This window comes from Zootoca vivipara, chromosome 4, assembly GCF_965207765.1.
Source record: "Zootoca vivipara chromosome 4, rZooViv2.hap1.1, whole genome shotgun sequence".
NCBI classification, from domain to species: Eukaryota; Metazoa; Chordata; class Lepidosauria; order Squamata; family Lacertidae; genus Zootoca; species Zootoca vivipara.
In genome coordinates, this window is record NC_142587.1 from 49308074 (window position 1) to 49334617 (window position 26544).

Here is a 26544-nt window from a genome sequence, read left to right on the forward strand (position 1 = left end):
CTCCTCAGTGAAGAAGCTTGTGGCTTGACTCCACCCACCAAGGCTGGTCAGTGGGTCCAGAGTATAAAAGGTGGACCCTTCCTTGCACTACAAGGCATTTCTAAGCCATGGTGTGTGCCTGTCCTCTGGCCCCAACTTGTTCATCAGTTGCTACTCCAAGCTTGTTCTTGTTCCTCAATCCTGCCTTGCTTATCAGTTCTGACAACTGGTCCATCTCATGGCTCTTGATTCTTGGCTCCTAAATCATCTCAAGAGTGCTGTCAGTTGCTCAGCACCAACTTTGACATATATTACATATATTTTACTTATTCTACCTTGGCACAAGTTTCTAATACTACCAGAATCCATCATGCAAAATTCTAACATATGGAAGTGGGTCCCTTGGATGATCTTTCAAGATAATGCCTTGTCAAACCTTGAATATGGGAACAATCCAAACAATTAATAGAGCAGCAGAAAAATGATCTAGCTTACAATACATGCAGGTTCCAATATGCCTTCATTCCAGTAAGAAAACCATCTTGAGATGCAGCAGGATTACTATTAACTGCTATTAGCACCTATTGCAGAAGTATAGTAACAAAATGTTTTGCACTGAGGTTCAGTTCACTGAGCACTGTATATTATAGAAAACACATGCTTACTTTTTCCTGCATTCTATCTATTCTCTTTCCCAGTAAAGCCATTAAGGCAGGCATTCCCAAACTTCGGCCCTCCAGATGTTTTGGACTACAATTCCCATCTTCCCCGACCACTGGTCCTGTTAGCTAGGGGTCATGGGAGTTGTAGGCCAAAACATCTGGAAGGCTGCAGTTTGGGGATGCCTGCATTAAGGTGATCCAAGAAGTCAAACAGAGAGTTTCTTCCAATAGCATTCTCAGCAGTCTCACGAGATACAGCTGTTGCTGAACAAAAACATTTCAGAATGGAGGTGGCAGAAAACTGATATCTGAACGCTCCCCATAGCAAAACACTTAACTTTTTTTTTTCCAATACACTTGTCCGGAAGTAGGTTCTAATCTTGCCTAATACAGTCATATGTCGGTTTAAGTACGCTTCGGTTTGAGTACTTTCAGTTTAAGTACTCCGCAGACCCGTCAGGAACGGATTAATCCACTTTCCATTACTTTCGATGGGAAAGTTCGCTTCAGGTTAAGTACAGACTTCCAGAACCAATTGTGTACTTAAACCGAGGTACCACTGTATGCTAATGTGGAAACTGTAGTGTTTTTTAAAGCTAGCAAACCAAGCCACATGACCACATATTTTTGCTGCCCCTTAGAGATACTGGCCAGCTGCAGATACTTCACGTGAGTATGCTGATCATGCACACTGATACAACCTTGTGCTTCAGTCTGAAGCCTGTATTTCCACTAATATATCTTTATTTTAAAAGTCAGGGAACAAAATTAAATTTTACGGCAAATTAGGAGTAATGTTTAGAGCAGGATGTAGCAGCTGAAGGTCAAGAACGGCAGTCTGGTGGAAAGCACGTTACCCATTTTTAAAACAATGTATATTATTGGGCAATTTCTCTCTCTCCCCCCCCCCCCCGTCCCAATCATTCTTCTTGTTTTAATTTAGTTACAAGCTTCTTTAAAGAATTTTCACAACAGAAAAATGCAAGGGGGGGGGGTTGCGTGCAAAGCTGAGAGGTGCAACGTATTTCACAGTGCATTTTCTTAATGTGTTTCACGTTAAAAATTGAACCTTGTCAGTGCAACAGAACAATAAACTACTAGAATATCTTCCACTGGTAATTTATTACATTTTATTATTGCTTATGCTTTTTTCAAGTATTTATATTTACAGTGTCCTAATTACCAATTCAAAATGAAATCAAGAGTATTTAATAGGCACTGAAGTGAAATACTGCCAAGTGAAAATCTCCAGGTAAATTTGTCATTAAAAAGAAAACTTATAATGATGCTCAGATAATCTGCCAGCATGTTCCCCTGCTTCAGTATCAGCAAAGGCTTCAAGGGTTTTAGGTATTCTTCACACAGACAATAGCTGACAGCTTGCCATGTGATGAAGAGATTCTATACACATGTGCACACACACAACCAGTGTGTGTGAGAGTGTGTGACTTCAAAGAAAAAAGGGCTTGCTTTTGAATGTTACTTATGATCCATAAAAATCAAATCGGAAGCAGGGGAGCAGAATAATTTACTTCCCTCTAAACAGAGAGTCCCATGGACTGCAAGAAGATCAAACCTATCCATTCTTAAGGAAATCAGCCCTGAGTGCTCCCTGGAAGGACAGATCGTGAAGCTGAGGCTCCAATACTTTGGCCACCTCATGAGAAGAGAAGAATCCTTGGAAAAGACCTTGATGCTGGGAAAGATGGAGGGCACAAGGAGAAGGGGACGACAGAGGACAAGATGGTTGGACAGTGTTCTCGAAGCTACGAACATGAGTTTGACCAAACTGCGGGAGGCAGTGCAAGACAGGAGTGCCTGGCGTGCTATGGTCCATGGGGTCACGAAGAGTCGGACACGACTAAACGACTAAACAACAACAACAACAAACAGAAAACTAGTTTTCTCTGACACGTGCCTTTCTGGTTTAAGAATAAAAGGCAAAACTGTATGATGGATTGGGTTTCAGAATGGCTTAACAGCTGTGTATGATCAACATTTTGAGCCATAATTTTCCCCACTTTGTAGAAAAGTCCCATCGTACCTGATATCCAGATCCATCATAGGACAAACTATGGAAGGTAAAGAGTCTCGTCCAATTGTATTTAGGGAACAGTATGAACATGAAATGGAAACCTTTGCAAAGCACAGTTTCTGACTTGGCATCACTGGTGGAACAGTTTTATTGCCTGTGCACTAAAGCACTATAAGCTTGTATGAAAAGCATCCATGAGGGTATTGAAATGTGATGTGTAATGGAACCAGAACCATGGAAAATGTGAAGAGGAAAGCATACAAGCCACCAGTCTATATGGCAAGAGCTGCTATTTTCCACATCCTTGCTTGGACATCAAAAATCCCATGTGAGTGATCAACCAAGCACATGGAAGAATTTTAATAAGAGTGTGATAATCACTGGGATGAGGGAGAAGAGACTGTGCTGTCTTTATCATAATTAAAGCGTTTCCTAGCTTCTGCAGCACTGGATCATTAAGTACAGAGGAAATTGAAAATCAAATAGTAGAAACACTTTACTAATTTAATAAATTTCAAGTTTGACTCTCAACTAGAAACCTATGCAAAACCCATGAGTTTTGTTTTCAGTGCTTTCAGACAGATTCCTCCCTCTCTAAAAGTCTCAAGACTTGAGTATGGATACAGCCTATTCATACAAGTATTTCAGCCTGCAGAAGCCTTTGGGGTGGGGAAAAACTGTCCTAAATGGGTTGTAAGAATGCTGCTGCTACATACTGATTTCAACACAGTCTGTCTTTAAGCATGTACAGATACATGGGCATAAGTTGGCATGGCCGTAGATATTTCTGCACATAAGGCCCTAGAGCCTTACTCTTGCCATAGATATTAAAATGTTCATATTCATCACCTGGCCCACCTCCTAGCTCACTGTTCATTCATGAAAAAAACACCCCTTTGCCTTTCGCAGCTGTGGCCACACCCAAATGGACCACTTTTCAACTGAAGTTTCACCTTACATTGCATTGTTTTCATTTCAATTGCTAGGCATTAGAGAAATAACCAAAAGGTGTAAAGAGAGGCACTTGCCCCTACAGCCCATCTGCTTTGCAGGATGCATGTACAAAGGCTTGAAGCTATGCATGGATTCAGAACACAGGATGCTAATATAGGTGGCAAAGTCAAATATTTTCAAATGCCATTAAGTGGAAAAAAATCTTGAAAGGACAGCTTAAAGAAAATTGAGTAGTTGTGTTGTATTCCCGTGAAATGAATCTTTTTCTATATCAAGAACAGGTCTACTTGCATCATACTTATGAATGGCATCCTTGTATATTCGGAGGTAGTCTTGTTTTATACTAAGGCTGCACAATAGGTTTTGGTTTCAATGTTTTTCCCTACTTCAATTCTCCTGAGAGTTACAAAGAGAGATCCATTGAAAGTGACAGATCCTCTCCTTGGTTTGAAGGGGTGGGGAAAATATATTAAATCTGTATTGCTAACCTCCTTTTCCACTGCCCACTGATGTAGGTTCACAATCAACCAACTGATTTTTTTAAAAAAATTATTTTAAAATTGGGATAGGAAGAAAAACAGACATAAATAAAGCCTTTGGTTCATCATTATGATTTGACAGCCAAAGTTTGAATAATGGCTTACCAAACACATGCAAACATTTTTTGTTTTTTTCATAGAGTGGAGTGGGGATGGGACTAGAGAAGCCAATCTTTTTTGAACTATGGAATAAGTATTTAGCATTTTTTTAAATTTACTTATTGGCTCAGCTGCATGATTGTCAACTAGAAAAGCAGAGTAGCACTTGGAGTGATTATATATGTATTTGGTTCAAAAAAATTGTTAGAAAAAAAGCTTAAAAATTATGAGGCAGCAGAATTGGAGAACATCTTCTGGTGAAACATGTGCTTAAGTTTGCAAGGAGTGAAGCCTGGACTTCCAAACCTTTGGTTGGAACAGCCTGTCCATAGTACTGCTAAGCAAAATGCAAGTATTCCTTGAGCTTAGACTGAATTCTTCATTTCCATCGATGCCGTACTAAGGACGATTCATCATTTACAATGCCATTGTCAGAATAATGACGACGACACCGAGCAGGCAGGAGCAGTAAGACAATGAGCACCAGAAGGACAAGTCCGCAGAAGCTCATCAGTGCATAGGACACAATCCACAACAACGGTTCATGGAAGGATATTGTGGACACACAGGTGCTTGCTACATCCGTAGTTTCAAAAGGACCGTCAATCCCAGATACTGGAGAACCTCCAACTTCTAAAAGAGCACACAGGAATGAGAGAGACACAAATATTTAAAAGGTTTACATATTTTAACTGTTATATGCATATACGGTAAATATTTAGGGCTGAGTACACTAAACCAACAACAACAACTTCAAACCATGGCTATGCTTGGATGATCATCTGTCTGCTTAATAAGCAAATACGTGAAAAGCTGTGTGAAAAGCCACTCACCCCTTCCTTTGTGAGGTGAAGTTTCAGTTTGCTATTGTTTTTCTGTTAGTTTTTTGGTTCATATGTATCAATATTAAGCCAATTAAAAGCCATTTAAGATTCTGGATGGTTTGGGGATAAACCAAAAACCATCATTTCCCAGTTCAGGGAACTACAGTTCAGACTTCATGGGTTGTTTTCTGCATCATGGGATGTAGCTGAGTATAGGTGCATGAAGCTCATTCACATCTCATTTTATTAAGCCAAGCTATTGCTGTTTTGAGACAATCACAGTTTCCAGTTTGGCTTGTTTCAACAAACCATAGTTAAGAATAAGCACAGCTTAATGTTCAAATGCAATGCTAGAGTTTAGTTAATCTAAAGTGGAATTCGAAGCTTCTGATCTTCTTGTGGTTGTGCCAGAGGCCATTGTAGGCAGGCGTGTGTAACCCCAACACTATCTGCAGCTAATTTTCGTAACACTAAACCATGGTTTAATATGGAGAGAGTAACCCAAACCTGCCCTTGTACTGGGCTGTAGGCTTGTTTTTAATTGACCAGAGGTGTTCCTCCACTTAGCTTGCCCAGTTGAGCAAGCCTCCCAGCAACCACCCACAAGTGTTGATGGTACTCCTATCAGCAGAAATCCCCATGATGGGACATTCCAAGGATGGGCAAGGTGTGGGGAAAAGCCAACCTGGGATCTGCTGGACCCAATCACTGTGCCATTCTGAACTGAACCAGATCACTGTGGCCAGCCTGGAGCCGATGCAGGGATCAGACCCCCAACCCCGGATCTTCCACAGCTGCTGTTATGAGCAGCCAATCCATGGACTCTGCTGCTGCTCCGCAAAGCCCCGTGAGTAGGTAGGTTTAGGACTGCATATAGTGATAACACTTAAAGTTCTCCATTAAATATAAGCTAAAGGAAGTGTGCATATTTAAGAACAACCAGATAAATATAGAAACAAAATCCAGCTACACATTAAATTAAGCTTTTCACTGTAGTTTATTTCCCATTTGGTCATACTACTCCCACATGAAAGTCACACGGAATACAAAATAAATGTATTTCATCTTAAAATAAAGTCAAAGTGAACATTCTGTTCTCCTTCTACAAAAGGAATGATTTCAGGTCCCTGTTAACTCTCCTGTTCTTGTACATCAAAAGATTCATATTCTATCTATTGGTTTTCTACTCACCCGACCTCTCCCCTACCTAATAATTTATCTGAAATGGGAAGATATTTATCTGAAATGGGAAGATATTACAGACAGTTTAAGAATATCAAGTAATCTTATTACAGTTGCAATAAGAGTATTAATAAAACTCTATATTCAAGTACATCCAACATACATTTTGGCTTTTCATTTCCAAAAAAAGCATGTTATTTCAAAAGGGCAATCACATTGATTCATGTTACAGGTAGGTAGATGTGTTGGTCTGCCGTAGTCGAAACAAAATTAAAAAATTCCTTCCAGTAGCACCTTAGAGACCAACTAAGTTTGTCATTGGTATGAGCTTTTGTGTGGTATCTGAAGAAGTGTGCATGCACACAAAAGCTCATACCAATTACAAACTTTCCAGAACAAGCTTGTACTAATCTGAGACCATCATGCACGTGTGTATGATTCAGGTTCAGGTATAACCAAGAGGCCTAAGCTGGAATTCAAATAATTATTTTGGGGCTGAAGCCCAACAGGATTCCCAATCCCTTCTAAACAAGAAAGCTCCCTGCATAATGCTGAATTGCATTTGACATTTCCCTCAGTTTGTAAAGTAATTTTTAACAAGGAATAGGAATTGAAGAAATGTGAGTCCATAGTTCCCTTGGGCACATGGAACTAGTTGCGTGGTTCTTCTGATACCAGCCCAGCTCACTTCTGACGCTCCTTGGTGGCTTTGGGCAAATAATCTGTATGCCTATCCTACTTTACAAGATTGTTGTGAAGATTAAAACTGCAACACACACACACAGCGCTAAAGAATAATTTGCAGATTTGCAAATAGTGTTTGAAGTATTTGGACAAGGTTCTTTTATGTGATTTTTTAAAAGCAGATTGTTAAGCTTATATTGTGAACCACCCTGAGATCTTTTGATGAAGGGTGGTACATAAATCCAATTAATAAAAATAAAAATAAAAGACTTCAGATGCTACCTTAAATTGTTAAGTATATGCTATTCAGAAGTGGTCTCTTACCAGCACAAGTACTTAATGCAAAGCCCACTCTCTTTTGAGTTCTGTCAAAGATGACATAGAATCCTTCCATCACTGTCGCACCAATGACCAGGGCATTGGTAGAAGAGGAGATGCCAAAACGATAACAGCGTAAATTCTGACTAGTCTCAAAAGCAGGCTGAATATAAAGCTGTTTATTTGGAAAGAAAAAGGACAATTAAGGAGCAGCAATATACCTAAATTTAGAAGATTAGCAGATAAGATCTGAACATGCAACCAAATTACAAAGGATGGTAGAATGACTCCATTAACTATAGAAATGCCGGGTTTTAAGTTGTCAAGAACTCAAAGTGTATAAACCCTACTTACTTTTCACACAGAAATTTGCATACTTCTTTCCACCATTCCTTACCATATACAATTGACTTCAGCTAGGGGTGTGTGTGTGTATGTGCGTGAGCGCACTCATGACAGCCTCTTGTGCCCCCCCTTCTCCAACAGCCCTGCAGTATTGCCAGTTAGGTATTACTATTCAGTAGCTGCCGCTGCCGCTACCACCACCACCACTACCACCATCTTTTGGTAACCTATAGCACCACAAACAGGAGTGAAAACTGGAGATATCCAATTAATGGTTAAATCCTGGACCAGCACAACTCACTTCTCCAGCCAATTCCTTGCAGGTTTGCTCAGAGTGTAAAGCTAGCTCCCCCCAGTCCTCCCCCAGAATAGGGCAAGTTCCTGGCTTTACCAACTCTGGTCTTAAGACTTCCAATAGTGTGAAATCCAAAGTGATCTAGGCAAGTGGAGATTCCTAAATCCTGAGGGTGGCCGTCATACACTTGACTCCACTAGTCCAAATTGTGAAACTTCGTTAAGAATAAATAAGGAAGAAGGCAATAAGGTTCAATGGAAATATTAAAAGCAAAAAAGAGCCCAATCACTCCAAAAATGGACAATGTTTGTCCTAATTACTAACAGCACAATTATCTCAGTCTACCTATAAGTGGACAGGAAGGATGGTCAACTTTCTGGTGGTGTGGAAGATCTTGCCTGGATTCCTGATGGTTAGAGAGACCAAAGTGGCAAGAGCAGCTAAACCTTTAAAAGATCTGTCCCCTCACCTTGGAGGGAGTGACCTTGTGATCAATGAGAGCCAGAGTCAATTCTTCTGAAGTATGTCATATGTCCCAGGTAGGCATTTTAAGCACCCTTTTGCATTTGGGACATACATGACAACCTGGCTTAGAGAAATGGTGGAGCCAGGATAACAGGGTCCTGTGTAACAAGCTTGCATTCCACAAATCAACGGCAACAAAGTTACTGAAATAAGAAAAACAACTGCAATTTTGTGTAGGATATACTCCAAATTAAAACTGATCCAGACTCTACCTAGCAATGTGCATGTATTTCCCTAAAATACTGTTAACAATATATGGAAATAAATTAGGCTTCAGAATGCACAATGCCATCAAGGCAAAAACAGGTCCCTATGTTACTTGGCTGCTCATTAAAAGTTTAAGTCTGGAATTACAACTGGAGGCCATTTCAAAGTCACATTTGCTTCATTAAAGCTGCTTGAAAGTATGGGCAAGGAAACACTTAAGCTTACAGAAATATTTCAAGATAATCAGATTTACATGAATAATTTCTGGACTCTCGTCAATCGGCTTCACAATCTTTGCATACTCAGATGATAAAGATCATAATAGCTTCATAAAATACCACTTCATTAATGCTCTTGGTTTTTTGGGGGGGGGGGAGAAGGAATTTTAGTACTTCCTCCCCCTGTGAAAAGAATTAACTACAGTTAGTCTAAAAGCAGATTTTCTTATAAATTGGCTAAGACTAGTTGGACCCCATTGTGTCATTTCCATGAACCAAGGGGATAGTTCAAACATCATGACCACCCCCCACCCCCGTGTAGACACTCCAGGAGTATAAGTGTCTGCTGTCAGGATCCTAGGCAGATTGAATTTATTCAGGGGTGCTCCACCTGAGCAATGACTGAAAAGACTTCTATAATGGTCTATAACACCAGCATGGTGCAAAAAGACTGTCCATGAAAATCTACTGGCAGCAAGTCTGGCAAGAGACTTGCACATTTCCATAGAATTATTATGTGTGAACCAGCCACCATTTTCCTGAAAATATAGAATCACAGAATAGGAACAGGCCTATTGATTACAATCCAGATTAACAAAAGGTCCCCATTCTTGGATTTAAAACATTTTGATATGTAATGGATGTGCATGGTTCACTATATTGTCATAGCTGATTAAAGGACTCACATGCTCCCTTAGTTATGGACTCCATGGCAGAGTCAGCAAATGTGCAGAATGGGAGGGGGTTGTGCATATTCAATACAATATCTGTATGGAATTTATGCTTCTTTGAACTGTACCCTTGTACAGTCAGCCATATCTGGGCGACTGCAAACTCTGATTTTCTATGTTGATGTTGAAATAACTGCATATGGATGGGGGCTTGGCATATTGACATAATCCTGTCCTCCCATTCCAACTGGCTGGATATGCTAGCTTACTACAGCTATGCCATGTGAAGAGAGTTATTGTGTTGCCACTGAAAAGATCTCTACAGAACGATAAGCAAGCACCGGACCATTAGTGATGAGGAGACCAGCAAGATTCCACCAATGGGCAGCCAACCTTCTGAGTTAGTGTGGGAAAGAATAGCAGCACTATAAATCCTTCCTGTTTTTAAAAAGGCAGTATATACAAATGCCAAAATCTTCAATGAAGTACTCATTAAGTGCCGTACGATCAATGAAATTATTGCTTCTCTTGACAAACACTACAATATAGGGTTTGTTCAGACCTGTGGAAAGATAGTGATCCTGAATGATCTGCTGGAATTTTCATCTCTCAGATAGATAGATATCTCTGGAAAGAAGGTCCAAGGCTGTTCAGATTTAGCCCAGCAAGCAAGCTGTACACCACTCCAAAATCCAGATGAGAATTCTTGAATCTATACAGAAAATGGAGGGGGTGGGGACATTAGGCTGAATTAATGAGATCCTGGTTTTTTTGTCACCTATGAACAGGCACAGTCTTGAGGAGAAGCATTAGCAAAATTCCTGGGGGAAAAGCAGCTGGGAGCATGTGATCCTGGTTTCAAAGGGCAATGGCAAATCACGTTGGAAGTGGGGAAATTATGCAAGCGATATAATAACTAAGAAGAGTCCATTGTATCATGACCTCTGAACAATAACTAGCCTTGATTCTGTTCCCTACCTTGCTGATTAAAGCCTCAAGCTTTTGAAGATCAAAAGGCCTTTCTGCTAAAAAAGACATCTGTCCATTTATTTTACTGGATTGATAATTAACCCTGTCAGCCCTTTCTTTCATTTCACCTCTACTGAGTTAGCATCAGATTGAACTTTGGAGTTCCTTACACACTTACCTGGGAGAAAGCTTTCAAAAGAACTGAGTAGACATGTGTTAGCATGAACTATATATTTCAAGTGCAATAAGAACATATTCAAGAAAAAAATATGCAGTATAATAACATAAATCTATATAACAACCCATGCAAGTCAAGCTAACTTTCTTTCCCACATTTACAATTTTTGAGAGGCACAAAATACACCAATGCAAATATACAAATACAGGATAGGACAAATACACTTCCTTAAGCTGAGTCCTTTGTGCTCAGTGTTTGCTTTCTGACGCAGCTGAAGCTCTTATCACCTTGTCATTAGCAAACATTCCCACCAAAACAAATATGGTTTGAGTGAAGAAGAAAAGGTCAACTCCACAGTCCTATTGTTGAGCGTGTACATTGATACTGAGCACTTTATTAACAAACTGTCAGACATTTCAGACAAAAAAAGATATGCTTGCACAAAACTACCACCCTATTCTCATACAAGGGATGGCTGTCTTCAGCTGCTCCCTTCCCAAAACACAATTGCTAAGCTGCTACCATTGGCTGCTTCAACTCTATTCACTGACTCTGCAACAGGCTGTAATGCACAATCTCCAAAGACGTTGTCCTCTCTGGTGTTTGTTGTCTAAGTGTGTGTGTGTTTGTTTGTTAAAGATATGAAAGAACAAGAGAGAGCCCAACATTTTGTAAACAATAAAGTGAGCCTCACCAGCACATGGAATGTCAGGATGTGTGCACTATATGACAGCTTAGTGTTCATGAATTTATATGCCAACAGGACAACCCCCAAATATTTAGCTTCTAGAGACCCTGGGGAAGGCAAGACACAGCACAGGAGAATGACAACTCTAGCAACTGACGCGGAAAAGGTAGCAGCAGGGACAGCGATAGATAAGAGAAACATATCAGAAAATGAGGACTCTCTCAGAAAGGGAAAAACAGGAGAGAGAAGCTACTGTCCCTGAAATGAGGTAAAGGTAAAGGGACCCCTGACCATTAGGTCCAGTTGTGACCGACTCTGGGGTTGCGCGCTCATCTCGCATTATTGGCCAAGGGAGCCGGCGTATAGCTTCCAGGTCATGTGGCCAGCATGACAAAGCCGCTTCTGGCAAACCAGAGCAGCACATGGAAACGCCGTTTACCTTCCCGCTGTAGCGGTTCCTATTTATCTACCTGCATTTTGACATGCTTTCGAACTGCTAGGTTGGCAGGAGCTGGGACCAAGCAACGGGAGCTCACCCCGTCACAGGTATTCGAACCGCCGACCTTCTGATCAGCAAGCCCTAGGCTCAGTGGTTTAACCACAGCGCCACCTGGGTCCTTCATTTCCCTGAAATGAAGTCTCCCTAAATAACCTGGAGCCAATATTAATGTCATTTCAGGAATAGACTAAGACTTTCCTTTTCTCCCAGGCTTTTAATAGGGATTTTTAAAAGTAGTGTAATAGCCAATGTTAGTCATATTTACAGTCATGATTACAGTAGATCCACAGTAGATCAACAAGCTTAGGTATGACTAACACTAAATATCACATTAAAAAACACACAACAGGTTTAACACTTTTAAAAAATATTGCAACCTGTTGAGTGATGCTTGGCTCTTATGTTTATTTTGTTTTATTATTACATTGGATGTTTTCCTATCATATTATTTAACACCTAGAAGTGACAGGTTATGATGATTAACAAATTGAAATAACAGCCCTAAGTCATCATATAGAGTTACCCATAGTTCCTACATTTTCCCCAAAATGCATTAGAACACCCCCCCCCCTTGATAATATATCACTAGTGGAGCAATTTTACAAATATTATTATCCATATCCATCATTGGATGCAGATCTAGCCATTCTTACTGCAGATGAACAAAAATCATGTAAAGATCAGCCAGTTTGCTACTTTCATTATTTGTTAAGTGAGAAATAGGCAAATTGGTGAATAGGTTTACCTGGAATCATACGGTTAGTTTCACACTGAGCAATTCAACCTACAAGTGGTGCTGAAATATTCTGTCGGAGATTAGAAGAATTTAGATAGGCTCTTCTTCTGACATAAGATCAAAGCACAGCCTCCATTCATTATTTCTGGGCTCAGTTCCTTCCTTCTCTTTCTTTTCATTTAAGAAAACAGCCAGTGGGGGAGTCCAGTCTCAAGGGAGGCAGCCAGCTTTTCACTTCCTAGTGCACGTGCTGCTGTTCCTTTTCCGTGCAGGACTAAAAGATATTGCCCCGTGCATTCAGTGCCAAGATGGCATTCAGGAGCAGAGGGCAGCCCTTCCCAGTGACAATGTCTCCTCCCTCCCATCACTTATCTCTCTGCCTTCACAGCTACTGGACATTTCCACACTTCATGCTTTTCAGAATAGAAGTTCTGATCCATAGAATATGAAACCTGTAGTTTATCCTTCCTGATTCTGGTTTACCTTCCTGCTATTAATCAGAGAAGCAAAGGAGAAAATATGTTTCCATCTTCCTCCCCCCTATTTATTTAATCTGCAGTTCCTTCCTAATATATAACAGGGAATGAGAAAGAAGAGGAGGAGGAGGAGGAGGAGGAGGAGGAGGAGGAGGAGGAGGAGGAGGAGGAGGAGGAGGAGGAGGAGTTTGGATTTGATATCCCGCTTTATCACTCCCTGAAGGAGTCTCAAAGCGGCTAACATTCTCCTTTCCCTTCCTCCCCCACAACAAACACTCTGTGAGGTGAGTGTGGCTGAGAGACTTCAAAGAACTGTGACTAGCCCAGATCGCCCAGCAGCTGCATGTGGAGGAGCGGAGACGAAAACCTGGTTCCCCAGATTATGAGTCTACTGCTCTTAACCACTACACCACACTGGCCTCTTTAGACGTTGTTGGAATACAACTCCCATAATTCCCAGCTATTGGCCATGTTGGCTGTGGCTGATGCAAGATGGAGTCTAACAACATCTGGATGACCTCAGCTTCCACACCTCTGAAATATAGAATACACACTATATTTTGACAAACTACTTAGGTAGCTTCTACCATAGCACACTGTGCACCGCATGTATCAATCGGGGGGTGGGTGGAGAGAGAGAGAGAGAGAGAGAGAGAGAGAGAGAGAGGCTCACATGTGAGTGGACTTTCCTTGTGGCAGAGGTTTGGAGCCAGAACCATGGTCATAATTTTGGATTCTCGGTTTTGCCATTCTGACAAATACACCAATATAACAAATACACACAAACTTTTTTTGGTAAATACAATCCACACACTGGGCCTTAAGCCACACATAGATAAAAACCCATTAGAGCAAACAAGATTGTTCACTGTCACAATGTCTCTTCTTAAGAGAACAATAGCCTGTGTTGCAAGGCAAAAGAGCACTTATTTTGGGAACGGTTGCCAACAAAGCCATTAGGTTTAGCCCAAACTCCTCAAAGTTTGGAGAAGGTTAGAATGCTTTTACTCTGTAAATACATTAGGGTGAAACAAAATCATGCCATTTTTAAAAAAATGGTGATTAAAAATTAGTTACGCTTCCTCACCTAAGAAGCCTCCCTCCACCTGTGATGGAAAGAGGTGGCTTAGTGGCACCCCCCACTGAGAAACTGCTGTCCTAAGACAGCTATTTAAAATGGTTCCTTTAAGGAGCAACGTGTCTCATGAGCTGGAACTTACCAAGGATTTCTGTATAATTGCTCCCACAACAGCACTGAAGACTTTTTCTGGCAGGCGCAGGAGTGTGGTGCCGCTGTCTACAATGGCTTTATCCGAGTTGTACTAAACAGGGGAAAGGGGAACGAAACATCAGCATGCTGTAGCAGCAAACTGCAATGGAAAGTCAATAACAACCGCTCCTTCTGGTGCTGCGCTGGCAGAGCATAGGGGCCCTCTGTGATGTCAGGTCCTCTCTGCACCCCTCCTCCAAATCCCCATTATGGAGGCAGTGACATTTCTCAGCTCCCTTGAGCCCAAGCAGGATTCCCCCAGCATAGTCTAAGCAGAAGTTTAATGGGAAAGCCAGCTCTGACCCCAGGCTCAATTGGTCCTGTGAGATGTATTGCCTGTTGAACAGGATGGCAATCATCATACTTCACAGAAGAGTCTCAGCTGACAGCCTGAATTTGAACAAGAGGAAACTATTTCCATGTCTAGATTGGATAACTTTGTCTGTAGCAGGTGTGGACAGATGTCAAAGTTGCAGGAGCTTGCCTGCCTTGGAACCCCAAGTTCCAACACTGGAACTGGGCAAAAAAATTGCTCTGGTGTGTGGGTGTGTAGCCTGTTGGATGACTTCCATGCATATCTGAATTATGATACATTAGGGGTTGTAGCGCTAAATTCTAAAAGTGGGAGAAGAACCGGACAAGGACTTGGCCAGAGGGACGCAGAGGCAGAAAGATGAGCAGTTAGCACAAGAGCCAGCCACTGAATCCATGGCAGATAAATATACACATATACAGTATAATAAATCCTGTCACATTTGTAAGACAGTAAAACTAACAGCCCAGTCTTATGCCGGTTTACTCAGAAACAAGTCTTAATCAACTTCAGTGGGGCTTTCCCTGCAGTATCTATGTAAAGGTAAAGGGACCCCTGACCATTAGGTCCAGTCGTGACCGACTCTGGGGTTGCAGCGCTCATCTCGCGTTATTGGCCGAGGGAGCCGGCGTACAGCTTCCAGGTCATGTGGCCAGCATGACAAAGCCGCTTCTGGCAAACCAGAGCAGCACACGGAAACGCCGTTTACCTTCCCACCAGAGCGGTACCTTTTAATCTACTTGCACTTTGACGTGCTTTTGAACTGCTAGGTTGGCAGGAGCTGGGACCAAGCAACGGGAGCTCACCCCGTCGCGGGATTCGAACTGCCGACCTTCTGATTGGCAAGCCCTAGGCTCTGTGGTTTAACCCACAGCACCACCCACGTTCAGTGGGGCTTTCCCCCCAGTATCTATGTATATATGATTAATTATATTTCTAATCCATGCTGTTATTGTTGTGATTGGTTTTAGTACCCACTCTTCAGTTGGGCAGGTTACAGCAATATAAAACATGATAGAAATAGGATAGAAAATTATTTCAACCTTAAGACGTGAAAAAACCACCACAGTTACTGAGAAGCTGAGTCTCACCATCTAGGAGTACAAAGATTATTTTGCAAAAAAAAGGTGGTGGTGGGGGGGTTCTTTAAAGACAATCTGAGGGAAAGGGGGTAAATCTTTACTTTTCTACCTTTAGTTAGCAATAAAAATTGGCCAGACTGGTCAGTTTGAGGGAGAACTGCATGTAGCAGACAAACCTGCACACCTTACAACATTTCACAGGCAAGTCTAGGGATGCCAGAGTACATGACAACTCATGAAAGGATCATGGGAAAAGTCCAGTAGAAAAGAGATTTGGGGAAGAGAAACTGAGGGTAGCAGATGCATGCAAATGAATTTGATTGATATTTATTACGGCCATTGGCCCATCACACAACAATTTCCCATACCAACATATGTACTTAAACCTCCAAAGTTAAAACAGCCAAAAACTACAAAAAACAAACAAAACAGAAACAAAAAACCAACAACATACAATACAATAAATTTGCAACATAAACATCGCCCTCTGCTCATAAATTAATAAAAGACATCAATGTTGATATTACCTAATTACATCCTAAAACATAAATCATGGTTTAAAAGGGTTATCCGAGCCGCACACGAGTCCGTTTTTCTTCTTTAGGGATAGGACGCTGATCAAGAATCTGGCAACTGTGAGTGATCTTAAGGGGTCTTCATCATTTAGTAGGTATCTCAGTTTGGCTTCATTCGAATCATCGGCAATTCCCTTTAGATATGGAGCAAGAAACTTGCTCCTGGCCGATGAGTGAAGAGCACAATCAAGGATTATGTGATGCAACGATTCCGGTGCCCCACAATTACAATCACATAAGAGTGATATCTGTCCATTGGAAAATCTATTACTCAGCATGTTCGATGGGAAGGGGTTGAATCTTGCCTTTATAAAGGCGTATCTATGAGCTGAAGAAGTTAAGGAATTCAAATAATTTGGGAGCTTTAAAGGGGGTAATAAACCAAGGTTTAGAGGTGAGCAGGTACCATTGCCCAACACCATTTTCTGTTGCAAGTCCATCTCCTCTAGTTTACAGGTTACTATTTTTTTAGCTGGAACTATGTCCTGCTCTAGTAATTTAGATGGGGAGATTCCCATCGCCGTAATTTTCAGTTGTAAAATTTTTACCCGTGGGCTCTGGAAATCATCTCTCCACATACATTGTATCAAATACAGGTTTGGGAGATTGTGCCATAGTGATAACCAGTGACAAAATATGTGCTTCCACAGGGCGTTTTCCAGGGATACAGTGTTAAGCTCCATGCGTAACGCTGTATTACTTACACAGTTGTACAGTAAATGAAAAAAGGGCTGGCATCTGCAACAGTGTTTTTCCTACCATCTACATACTCTAACTTAAATTTGTATACTCTGAAATAAATTCATTTTCAACACAACTGAAGTATGTTTAGGATTCTACACTAATCCAATTGTTCTCCACATATACCGATTAGCATTTTACACTAGATTTTTGGAATGCAGGGGTGGTCACCCTCTATACATTAATAGACCACAACTCCCACCCTCCCTAACTGTTGGAGTCTAAGAACATTTCAAGGGCTCTTGCACCCACCAACCCAGTGCTTCTCTCTCCCTTGCTGACACTCTGCTCCCAGTTTCAGCGAGGGGAAGGCATCACAGCTAGGAGGGAAGTGAAGTGGCAGCTGACCGGCACGACATGCAGTCCGACTAACATCATATTGGCCACCCCTGAATGCAGAAAGATTAAATTGTGCTTTCTTGCTATAAATACCTCTTTACAGTCCAAGTTAAGGTTCTCGCCTCCAACTTCCAATTTGAGTATTTCAACCTGATAATACCACTCTTTCTCAACAGGTGTGTACCAGATTTCCCCCTTGTACAGGCTTGGTTCAATTCCACCCAGGACCTGAAAAGGAAACATTGGTTGCCGCACAATCAAACACACAACAGTAAAGATATAGAGCTTGCATGTCCCCCTCTCAGATGGTGCTTAGGGGACTTAAGTTGTATTTACACGCATTTTAAAACCACTTGTTTAACATATGCATTGCGGACCCAGTCAGGTTTTTTAAATTAAAGCAGTTTTAAAAAATATTTTAATCAGGACATGGCTAGTTTTCTGCTCAGACTTAAGATTGTGTCTTAAGATACATGGGAGAACAGAATTATAGAAGGTATAATTTCAGGTATTACCGGTTATGAGTAATAAACCCAGGGAAGTCAGACATTCTCTATGTCACAAATGCTATTAAAATGACTGAGATGCTTTATGTTTGTTTGTTTGCCCCTCCCCTCTCAAGATCAAGTCACAGACAGTTTTTAAATAACAGGGGAAAGTTGAAATAAAAAAAATAAAAAATTGTCCACTAGCACCTTAAAGGTAAAGGGACCCCTTACCGTTAGGCCCAGTCGCAGACGACTCTGGGGTTGCGGTGCTCATCTCACTTTACTGGCCGAGTGAGCTGGCGTTTGTCCACAGACAGCTTCCAGGTCATGTGGCCAGCATGAGTAAGCCACTTCTGGCGAACCAGAGCAGCACACAGAAACGGCGTTTATGTTCCCGCCGGTGTGGTACCTATTTATCTACTTGCACTTTGACGTGCTTTCGAACTGCTAGGTTGGCAGGAGCAGGGACCGAGCAACGGGAGCTCACCCCATTGCGGGTATTCGAACTGCCAACCTTCTGATCGGCAAGCCCTAGGCTCTGTGGTTTAGACCACAGTGCCACCCGCATCCTTAGAGACCAACTACGGTAAGTTTGTTCTGGGTATATGGAAAGCTTTCAGAAAAGTTCTCATCTTTGTACATTGACCAAGTTTTTAACAATATATCGTTGTTAAGCTATTTGGAATGAAGGCTGGCAATGAGGGGGGGAGGGGAAGACAGGAGGAGAAACACAATGCAAGAGTTAGAGCAACTATGCTGCAGTTTTATTACATCTCCCCCTTGTTAAGGTCAGGCAGCAATTATGGGGGAGGAGACTGGGCGTGGGCATAGAGCAAATGCAGATTAGCATGTGTACATTTGTTACCTCCCCTCTCAAATGATTTTGCCCCATGTATTTAAATATTGACCCAAACAGTATATCCATATACTAGGCATTTTCATTTAGAAAAACTAGTGGCCCAAATAACTCTCAGCAGACCAGAGACTACTTGTTAAACTTGAACTTTATGGGAAGAAAAACCATGAACAGCTGAGATATCACAAAAGATATGGGGGGGGGGGGAAGCCTCACTGATTTTAATGGCTGTGGGTCACATTTTCTTACAGAGCTATCCAATGTAGTGTCGTACCTCAGGTTACGAACTCCGCAAACCCGGAAGTATTTTCGCCGTGCGTGCACTTTGCGCATGCACAAAATGGCGCTTTGGGTTACGACCATTTCAGGTTACGAACTGCGTACCGGAACAGATCATGTTCGTAACCCAAGGCACCACTGTACACTTACTTGGGGGTGGGCCACACTGAATGCAACAGGACCCATTTGTGTAAGCATGTATAGAATGGCACTTTTTGTGCTTCTCTTACAAAACAAATTCTATATAGAATGCTGAATGTCAACTATGGGGGGGGGGAATGGACAAAAATAGAGCATGCGAAGACAAACAAGCACTTCTTACTCCACTTTAGCTAAAAGAAAAAGAGGACCCATACAATTTCTTTTAGGATACACAGAATATATATATTTATGTGACACCAGAAATGTATACCCATTGAACTTTGCTTACATGCTGCTTGGATCTTAAAATCTATGTCCACACATAATACTGAAATAGGAAACTCCCAACATGAGTGAAGGGTGTAAAGGAGCACACAGTCTTTTCTGTGGTGCTCTGATCATTCTGGGTTGAATGGGAAGGCCTATTACTACACATTCAGGTGAATGTTCTTAGGTTTGTGTGGGGGATTCCAAGCAAGTGCACTGCTTGGAATCCCCCACACTTAGAAGCCCCCTTCAGACATTCCCACTCAATGTGAGAAGATAAGGGTTGGGGCTAGAGTTCATGGTCAGGGTGTATAGCCTTTCTCCTCCCTGTAACACCTGAATAAGGCTGCACCATCCAAAGTACTGGATGCTGATTTTACTTATCATACGGTTAGCACAATAGAGCAGATCTTCAAATCCCCACAGGCAGATTTTTTTATTCACTATTGGAAAAATCGGTAAAAGAAACTTAATGTGAATAAGTATGAGAATTTTATGCATGCTTCTCTAATTTGAATGGAAAATTGAGTAAGCCACTCTAAATCTGTTTGTTTTGCCTTCTAATGGATATGGTAATTAAAAGCATAATGCAATGAAAAGGGCTGAATTCCAAGTAAACAGGTTTAAATTCACTGCATTACAAAAGTGGTAAAAAGTCATATTTTCTGTTTCAGGCTGGCAGATACCCACAAGACTACCTCCATTGGTACCAGTTCCAGTAACTGGCAATCCAGCTCCACACATCTGTAAGGAAAATATATTGGGGATGTTTGCTTGATTCACAAGGGAATCAAAAAATGTCTCCACAGAACTTGAGGGCTGCAGCAAAAACAAAACAAAGGGTTAATTGTATATAAGTTTAGGTGTCTGTTCACACGTACATCCCCCCTCAGAAAGCATTTTTTTCTCCATTGCCTTCCATATAGAACCCATGTGAATCATTTTGCTGGATAAAACAGTTAACTCATTTACATATAAATTAATCATGCTGAGAGATATATTATAATAAACCAATGTTTAATCTAATGATCCATCTGTAGATGTCTGTCAGATGTTACACCAGATCCAAATCTCTCTACATGTGATGGGATTAAGAGTGTGCCTTATACCTCCTCACTTATCAAGCATGCCTGCCCCACCTCCAACACTACCGGGACAGTGTTTCTCTCATATATATATTCCAATGCCTGTATGCTTATTTTACGTGTTAAATTTGCCAGCTAAAATCTAGAAATTGCCCATGTATTCTCAACCAGTATTACTATGGTGCAAGTAAAAGTATATGGTCGGGCATAGGAATGAGACTGGTTTCAGTCTCCTTCACATCGTCTTGGACAGAATTATTGCAGTATACAGTTGTACCTTGGATCCCAAATGCCTTGCGAGTCGAACGTTTTGGTTCCTGAACACTACAAACCTGGAAGTGAGTGTTCCGGTTTGCAAACATTCTTTGGAACGTGAACGTCCAACGTGACCTTTGACTGGTTGCAGGAGCTTCCTGCAGCCAATTGGAAGCAGTGCATTGGTTTCTGAATGTTTTGGAAGTTGAACGGATTCCATTCGACTTCTGAGGTACCACTGTATACTATTCCAGTATATGTGGTGACTATTATAAGGAACCTTTGAGGGTTTCATCTGTCTTCCAGCAACGTGGATGTCTTTAAAGCAGGATTAGATAAATTCACGGAGGACAAGGCTGCTTGCCCTGATGGTTATGTACTCCCTCCAGTGTCCAGAGGCAGTTGCTGGGATTCACAAGTGGGTAGAGTGCTGCTGCTGCTGCAACCATGTCCTGCTTACAGGCTTCCCCCCGGTACCTGGCCAGCCATTGTGAGAACGGGATGGTAGCCTAGCAGGATCATCATATGCTCTTAATGTACAAGTCGGTAGGTAAGCACTCAAATTACCTTAGCCAAGGCATCATAGGCAAGTCCAAGGATCCCATGCCATTGAACACCTTTCAAAAAGAAATTCTCTGACTCAGAGATGGCTACAATGTTGATGGTAAAAGTGCCGTTGATTCCTTTAGGGATGGTAACAACATCTGTGCCGAGAGTCCCTATCCAGCTTCCTTGGGTATATTTAACAGTGACCACAGTGCCCAGTAACTTATATGTGCTTGATCTAAGAAAGGAAGAAAGGGGCACTGAAAACTTACAAACCAATTCTGTATGTGCTACATGCTACAAATTATCATCTTATGTGAAATATTTATACGATTTGAAGAGAAACCATGGGCTCCATCCAAATTCTGGAACAGGAAAAGGTGAATGATGTATAAATCATGAAAACTCAAGTGCACCTTTCCCTCAACATATTCAAAAAAGTCACATCAACCAGAGCAATTCCTCCCCATTTCAACTTTTCACTTAAATGTAGTGTACGTTTTTGTGTTTACAGTATAAAACCACCCTGTGATCTTAAGATGAAGGGCGGTTTATAAATTGAATGAATTAATGAATAATATTTTGATCTACAGTACTAAAAAGACCAAACAGACTAATGCTTGATTTCAAGTATGAACTTATGACAAAATGAAACACTTATTTCAGATGTAAAATATATTCATTTTCTTCTAAAATATCTCTTTGCAGAAAATGTCATATATGGCCTCCATTTCCTCCCACCACATGTCTATTAGATATACTGTACTTTAACAATATAAGGATGCCCAAATGCTAGATGGTCTGAGAAGTCTATTAGACCCTAGTCTAAAAACAGAAGGCGGCAACCAACACTCCATCTATGGGATATTTTTTTTCTTAATACTACTTGCATTAGTGCAGAACATGGGGGCACTACAATTTTAACTTGTCTTAATGGCATTTTGCTGTAATGTATTTTTGCTCTAATGTATTTCAGGATTTCCTTTGACAAATATTAGACCTTTGTCTAGGCATTATTTACCACAATTTCAATTACACCACCAATAGCTCCCTTGAGCTTCGAAAATCAATGCAAAAATAACAGTTGCTCTGGGACTTTTCAACCAGCTATAATCCATTGAAATATTCATTCATTGTTGTAATAGCAATTTCATACTGCAATTTTACTACCTGTCTGTATCTTTCTTTAACCTTATTAAAACACATAAATAAATAGCATGTATAAACTACAGAACAACTATTGGCACACTATTATTTTAGATCTCTCTCTCTGTGTGTGAAAAATAAAAATGAAAGTATGTGGTTGTATTCAACAAAATCATTGCACTAGCAGAAGCCTGTGTAATGATTCACCCCCATCTTCCCCCTGCCGTGCAGCCACACATCCTCTCAAATTGTGCTCTTGGGGGTCAGGAGAACCCTCAGAACAGTGCATGGGGGAGAGTGGGAGATTGTTCCATTGGACGAGCAGAAAAGTTTGCACTGACAGAACAGTCTCCTTAGTGCTATGTTGAATACAACCCGAGGTCTTTAATTCTGCCACATCAACAGACCCTGCTTAATGGAAACCCGACTGGCTCAATGCAGCACAGTTAAGCAGCTCAGTGATGAAACTGACATGAACTCCATCACACTCTTATCATCTGATTTCAAAAGGCTGATCAATACATTACAGCAGAAGTATATTGTGATGTTCCAATAACATTTGGCAGCACAGACACACTTGTTGCTCAGTCAGTGACATAGTGCCTTTAGATGCAAATATCTTTTTGCCAAAAGGGAGGGCAGTGTTGGACATGTGAGCCACTTATGAGGTTCTGACACACATAATACATTACTAGGGCATGTGTGTGTAAAACCGCACAATGATACAGCTCTGCAAATATGGAGATGCAGCCCTCCACATTAACTATAGTAAAACAAGGCATATGTTTTGTCTGTGTTCCTACCTGAGCACTAATCATGTAATTCAAAACGATGGTTTTTTCCAGCGTTATTTTTGGAGTACTTTTTTGTCAACAGAAATATTGTCAAGATGGAGATCAATACACTTACTCTTTTGTGTTGAAGTAGGAGGTCAGATCTGCATTTGGTGCTCCTGCAACAGCAAAATTGCTACTTCCAGTGTCAACCAAAATATTTAGCTGCATAAAAGAAAAATAATCATTCATGTCAATTACAATATACCGTAAAAAAACCTGGACATAATTTTAGCCTGTTTTCCTACTCAAGCTCTAATTATGTAAATCAAAACTGTGTTTGTTTTTTCAACATTATGTTTCGAGAACTTTTTTGTGGTGGAAGTATTCTCAGATCTTTAAAAATAGTGTTAAGATAGTGTTAAGACTTTTAAAGTATGATTCTGTAATGTCAGTCCCCTCAGATGTATAAACAGATGCCTAGGATCCCACCATGACCCATCTTTTCTCATGTATCTATTTTTGTTTTATACATATATCCACTTGCAGTTTATTTATAAAAACAGGAATGAAGTAGCCATGAGCTGGTATTGAGAAAACTAATCTTTCCTGAAGTAGCAGCATGAGAGATTTGAGGCAGAAGTACAGGTTAGAGAAAGAAAGTGTAGGGAAATAAGCAGGAAGTTGAAGGAAGCAGGAGAAGTGGAGCAATGACTTTCATTGAATCTGAAAATTAGAAATATTTTTAAAGAGGATCCTAATCTTTGCCAATAGCTTGCTGCTGCTTTCAAGACCTTTGTTGGCAACTTTTCAAAGAGTCATCCTGCTAGCTTTTCAATGAGCAGATCCTGAAAAAGATATGTACAGTATATCGCCTTTGCTTTCCTTGTTAGAATGATACTTGCAGGACCATTTTTGGACCAAAGAGCATGATGCAGCTCAGGAGTGAAGAACTTGAACCCCTGCAGATGTTGTTGGATTCCAGTTCCCATTAGCCACAGGACACACCTCCAGGCCTAATGTAAGTGATTATGCTTTCTAACTTTTATCATTGTTCTTCATATTTCACTGTGGAAGCCATTACCAATGTCAAAAGCCACCTTTAATTTTAATTCATCCCCTTTAGTTCAGGGATGAGCAATCTGTGACCCTCCAGATGTTGCAGCTCCTATCATCCCTGACCACTAGCCAGGTTGGCTGGGGCTGAAGGGACCTGGAATACAACAACATCAGGAGGACCAGTTTCCCCCATTCCAGCTTGAACTGTCAGTAATCAAAACAAGTTACGGGTATAGGAATGGAACTAAGAACTCAATGAAATTAGGAAGAATGTATTTTACTAGAGTTAAGGCTAATAAAACGCAATCACAGAGAAAATACTTGGCTATTATGGAGTACCCCAACCTTTGAGAGAGACAGGGGCATTTTAAGAAACAAAATGAAAGCTACAGGGATTCTCACTTCCTAACTACAAACAGTTCTACAAAAACTAGGGTTAGTAAATTACCAGAACTGTAAAGAATGTTTTTAACTACCACCCTACAGAATTCAAAGATACTTCTTTTAAAGAGAATTTGACTGCACATCTTAGTGTGCAGTACAGTATTAATCATGTCTACTTCTACAAAGAATGTTCTCCACATAACACAAACATCATACTGTAGAATATTAAAGATGCAGCCCACTCTAGTATGATGAAAATTCACATGACTAATTTCTATTCAGTCTAACATTCCATATCTTTAAGAATCTGGGATAACTAGTTATAGGCAGCTGAGACAAACACTGACTTATTGTAGTCCATACAATGGCACTAGTTAAGCTTATGGCCTATGGCACAAACATTTACATGGCGTTGGGAGGCACAATTCTAGCCTGCTTTGGATAAGAGAAGCTATAAGTTCTTTCCACCACCCTTCAAGATGTCAACAGTGCCGTGGCAACATCATGGGAGGGGATTTTCTAGGACAAAGGTGAAATTGTGACGCTCCCTTGTTATTTTTCCTATTTTGCATGTTGTTTAAGTAATACTGTTATAGTATTGGAATGTGGGTTTTTGTATGTTGTTAGATTTGCTATTGTTTCGCTATGTTACTATGAAATTATTATTGTTTTGCTGTGTTGTTATGAAATTGTTTCTGTGTTGTTTGTTTGAAATGCATCCCTGCTTCTTTGTTGTAAGCCGCTTTGAGCGTGTGTGTGTGTGTGTGGAAAAGCAGCATAGAAATAAAAGGAATAAATGAACGGTCCAGAGTCCAATTCACTATTGCTAGCATGTCAGAGCCCTATTTAGGCAGTCAAAAATTCACAACAATAATTGCCGGGGGGCGAGGTGGACAGCATTGCGGGCCAAACACATACATTCCTGCTCCCACCATCCTACCAGCTCATGCGAACATCATATGTACATTCAAGCAGGCTTCCTTGATGTTCAAATGATTCAGTTTGTAGACAGCCTTGGATAGGGATTGGCACAGAGCACGATAACAGGCTAAGTAATCATGGTCACACTCCCCTCTCTTGTTTTTGAATGCCTAAATGGCACTTACAGTGAGAAAAGAGAACTTTATTATTCAAACTTGCTGATTATATATATATATATATTCTAACAAGCAGACAAGCAGCAATGACATTTCAATACAACCCAGAAGAATCCAGCTGTACTTTAATAGTAGAAACTGATAATTCAACACATTAAAATAAATGCAGTGGTTTTACCATATACTTCTTAAAATCTCAAACTAGGCTGAGGTAGATTAATATCTGATTTTTCCATGCATCTGTCTTAGTCAAATATAGTAAGTTATTGCTATGCTAACACACCACATACATACAAAGTTACCTTCCTTAAAAAGGGAAAGCCAAGTACAGTATTGGTCTAAGGCTAGCTGGGAATCTTTGCATAATGATATTTTTCTTAAAGAGTGGGTAGATATCCACCCCAACCAAAACTCATTATTAAGAAGCATTGTCAATTAGTCAACGCCTCATTTAACCAAGGATAACAACGATCCTTAGGGGACCCAGGTGGCGCTGTGGTTAAACCACTGAGCCTAGGACTTGCTGATCAGAAGGTCGGCGGTTCGAATCCCTGTGACGGGGTGAGCTCCCGTTGCTTGGTCCCAGCTCCTGCCAACCTAGCAGTTCGAAAGCACATCAAAATGCAAGTAGATAAATAGGAACCGCTACAGCGGGAAGGTAAATGGCATTTCCATGTGCTGCTCTGGTTCGCCAGAAGCGGCTTTGTCATGCTGGCCACATGACCTGGAAGCTATACGCCGGCTCCCTTGGCCAATAATGCGAGA

General features: G+C 40.9%; 1 protein-coding gene across 1 annotated transcript in view; it reads right to left on the minus strand.

Moving 5' to 3' along the window:
- Positions 1-1744: 1744 nt before the first annotated feature.
- The window catches only part of BACE2 (beta-secretase 2), a 41929-nt gene continuing 17129 nt past the window's right edge, over positions 1745-26544 (minus strand). Inside the window, exons 2-9 of the mRNA XM_035114869.3 lie at positions 23376-23464; positions 21342-21558; positions 20125-20253; positions 17497-17631; positions 14304-14405; positions 10100-10249; positions 7283-7451; positions 1745-4901 (exon numbers count right to left, since the gene is read on the minus strand). Coding sequence (XP_034970760.1) covers positions 4648-4901; positions 7283-7451; positions 10100-10249; positions 14304-14405; positions 17497-17631; positions 20125-20253; positions 21342-21558; positions 23376-23464 — 1245 coding nt within the window. The 3' untranslated portion in view covers positions 1745-4647. The remainder of the gene's footprint in view (positions 4902-7282; positions 7452-10099; positions 10250-14303; positions 14406-17496; positions 17632-20124; positions 20254-21341; positions 21559-23375; positions 23465-26544) is intronic.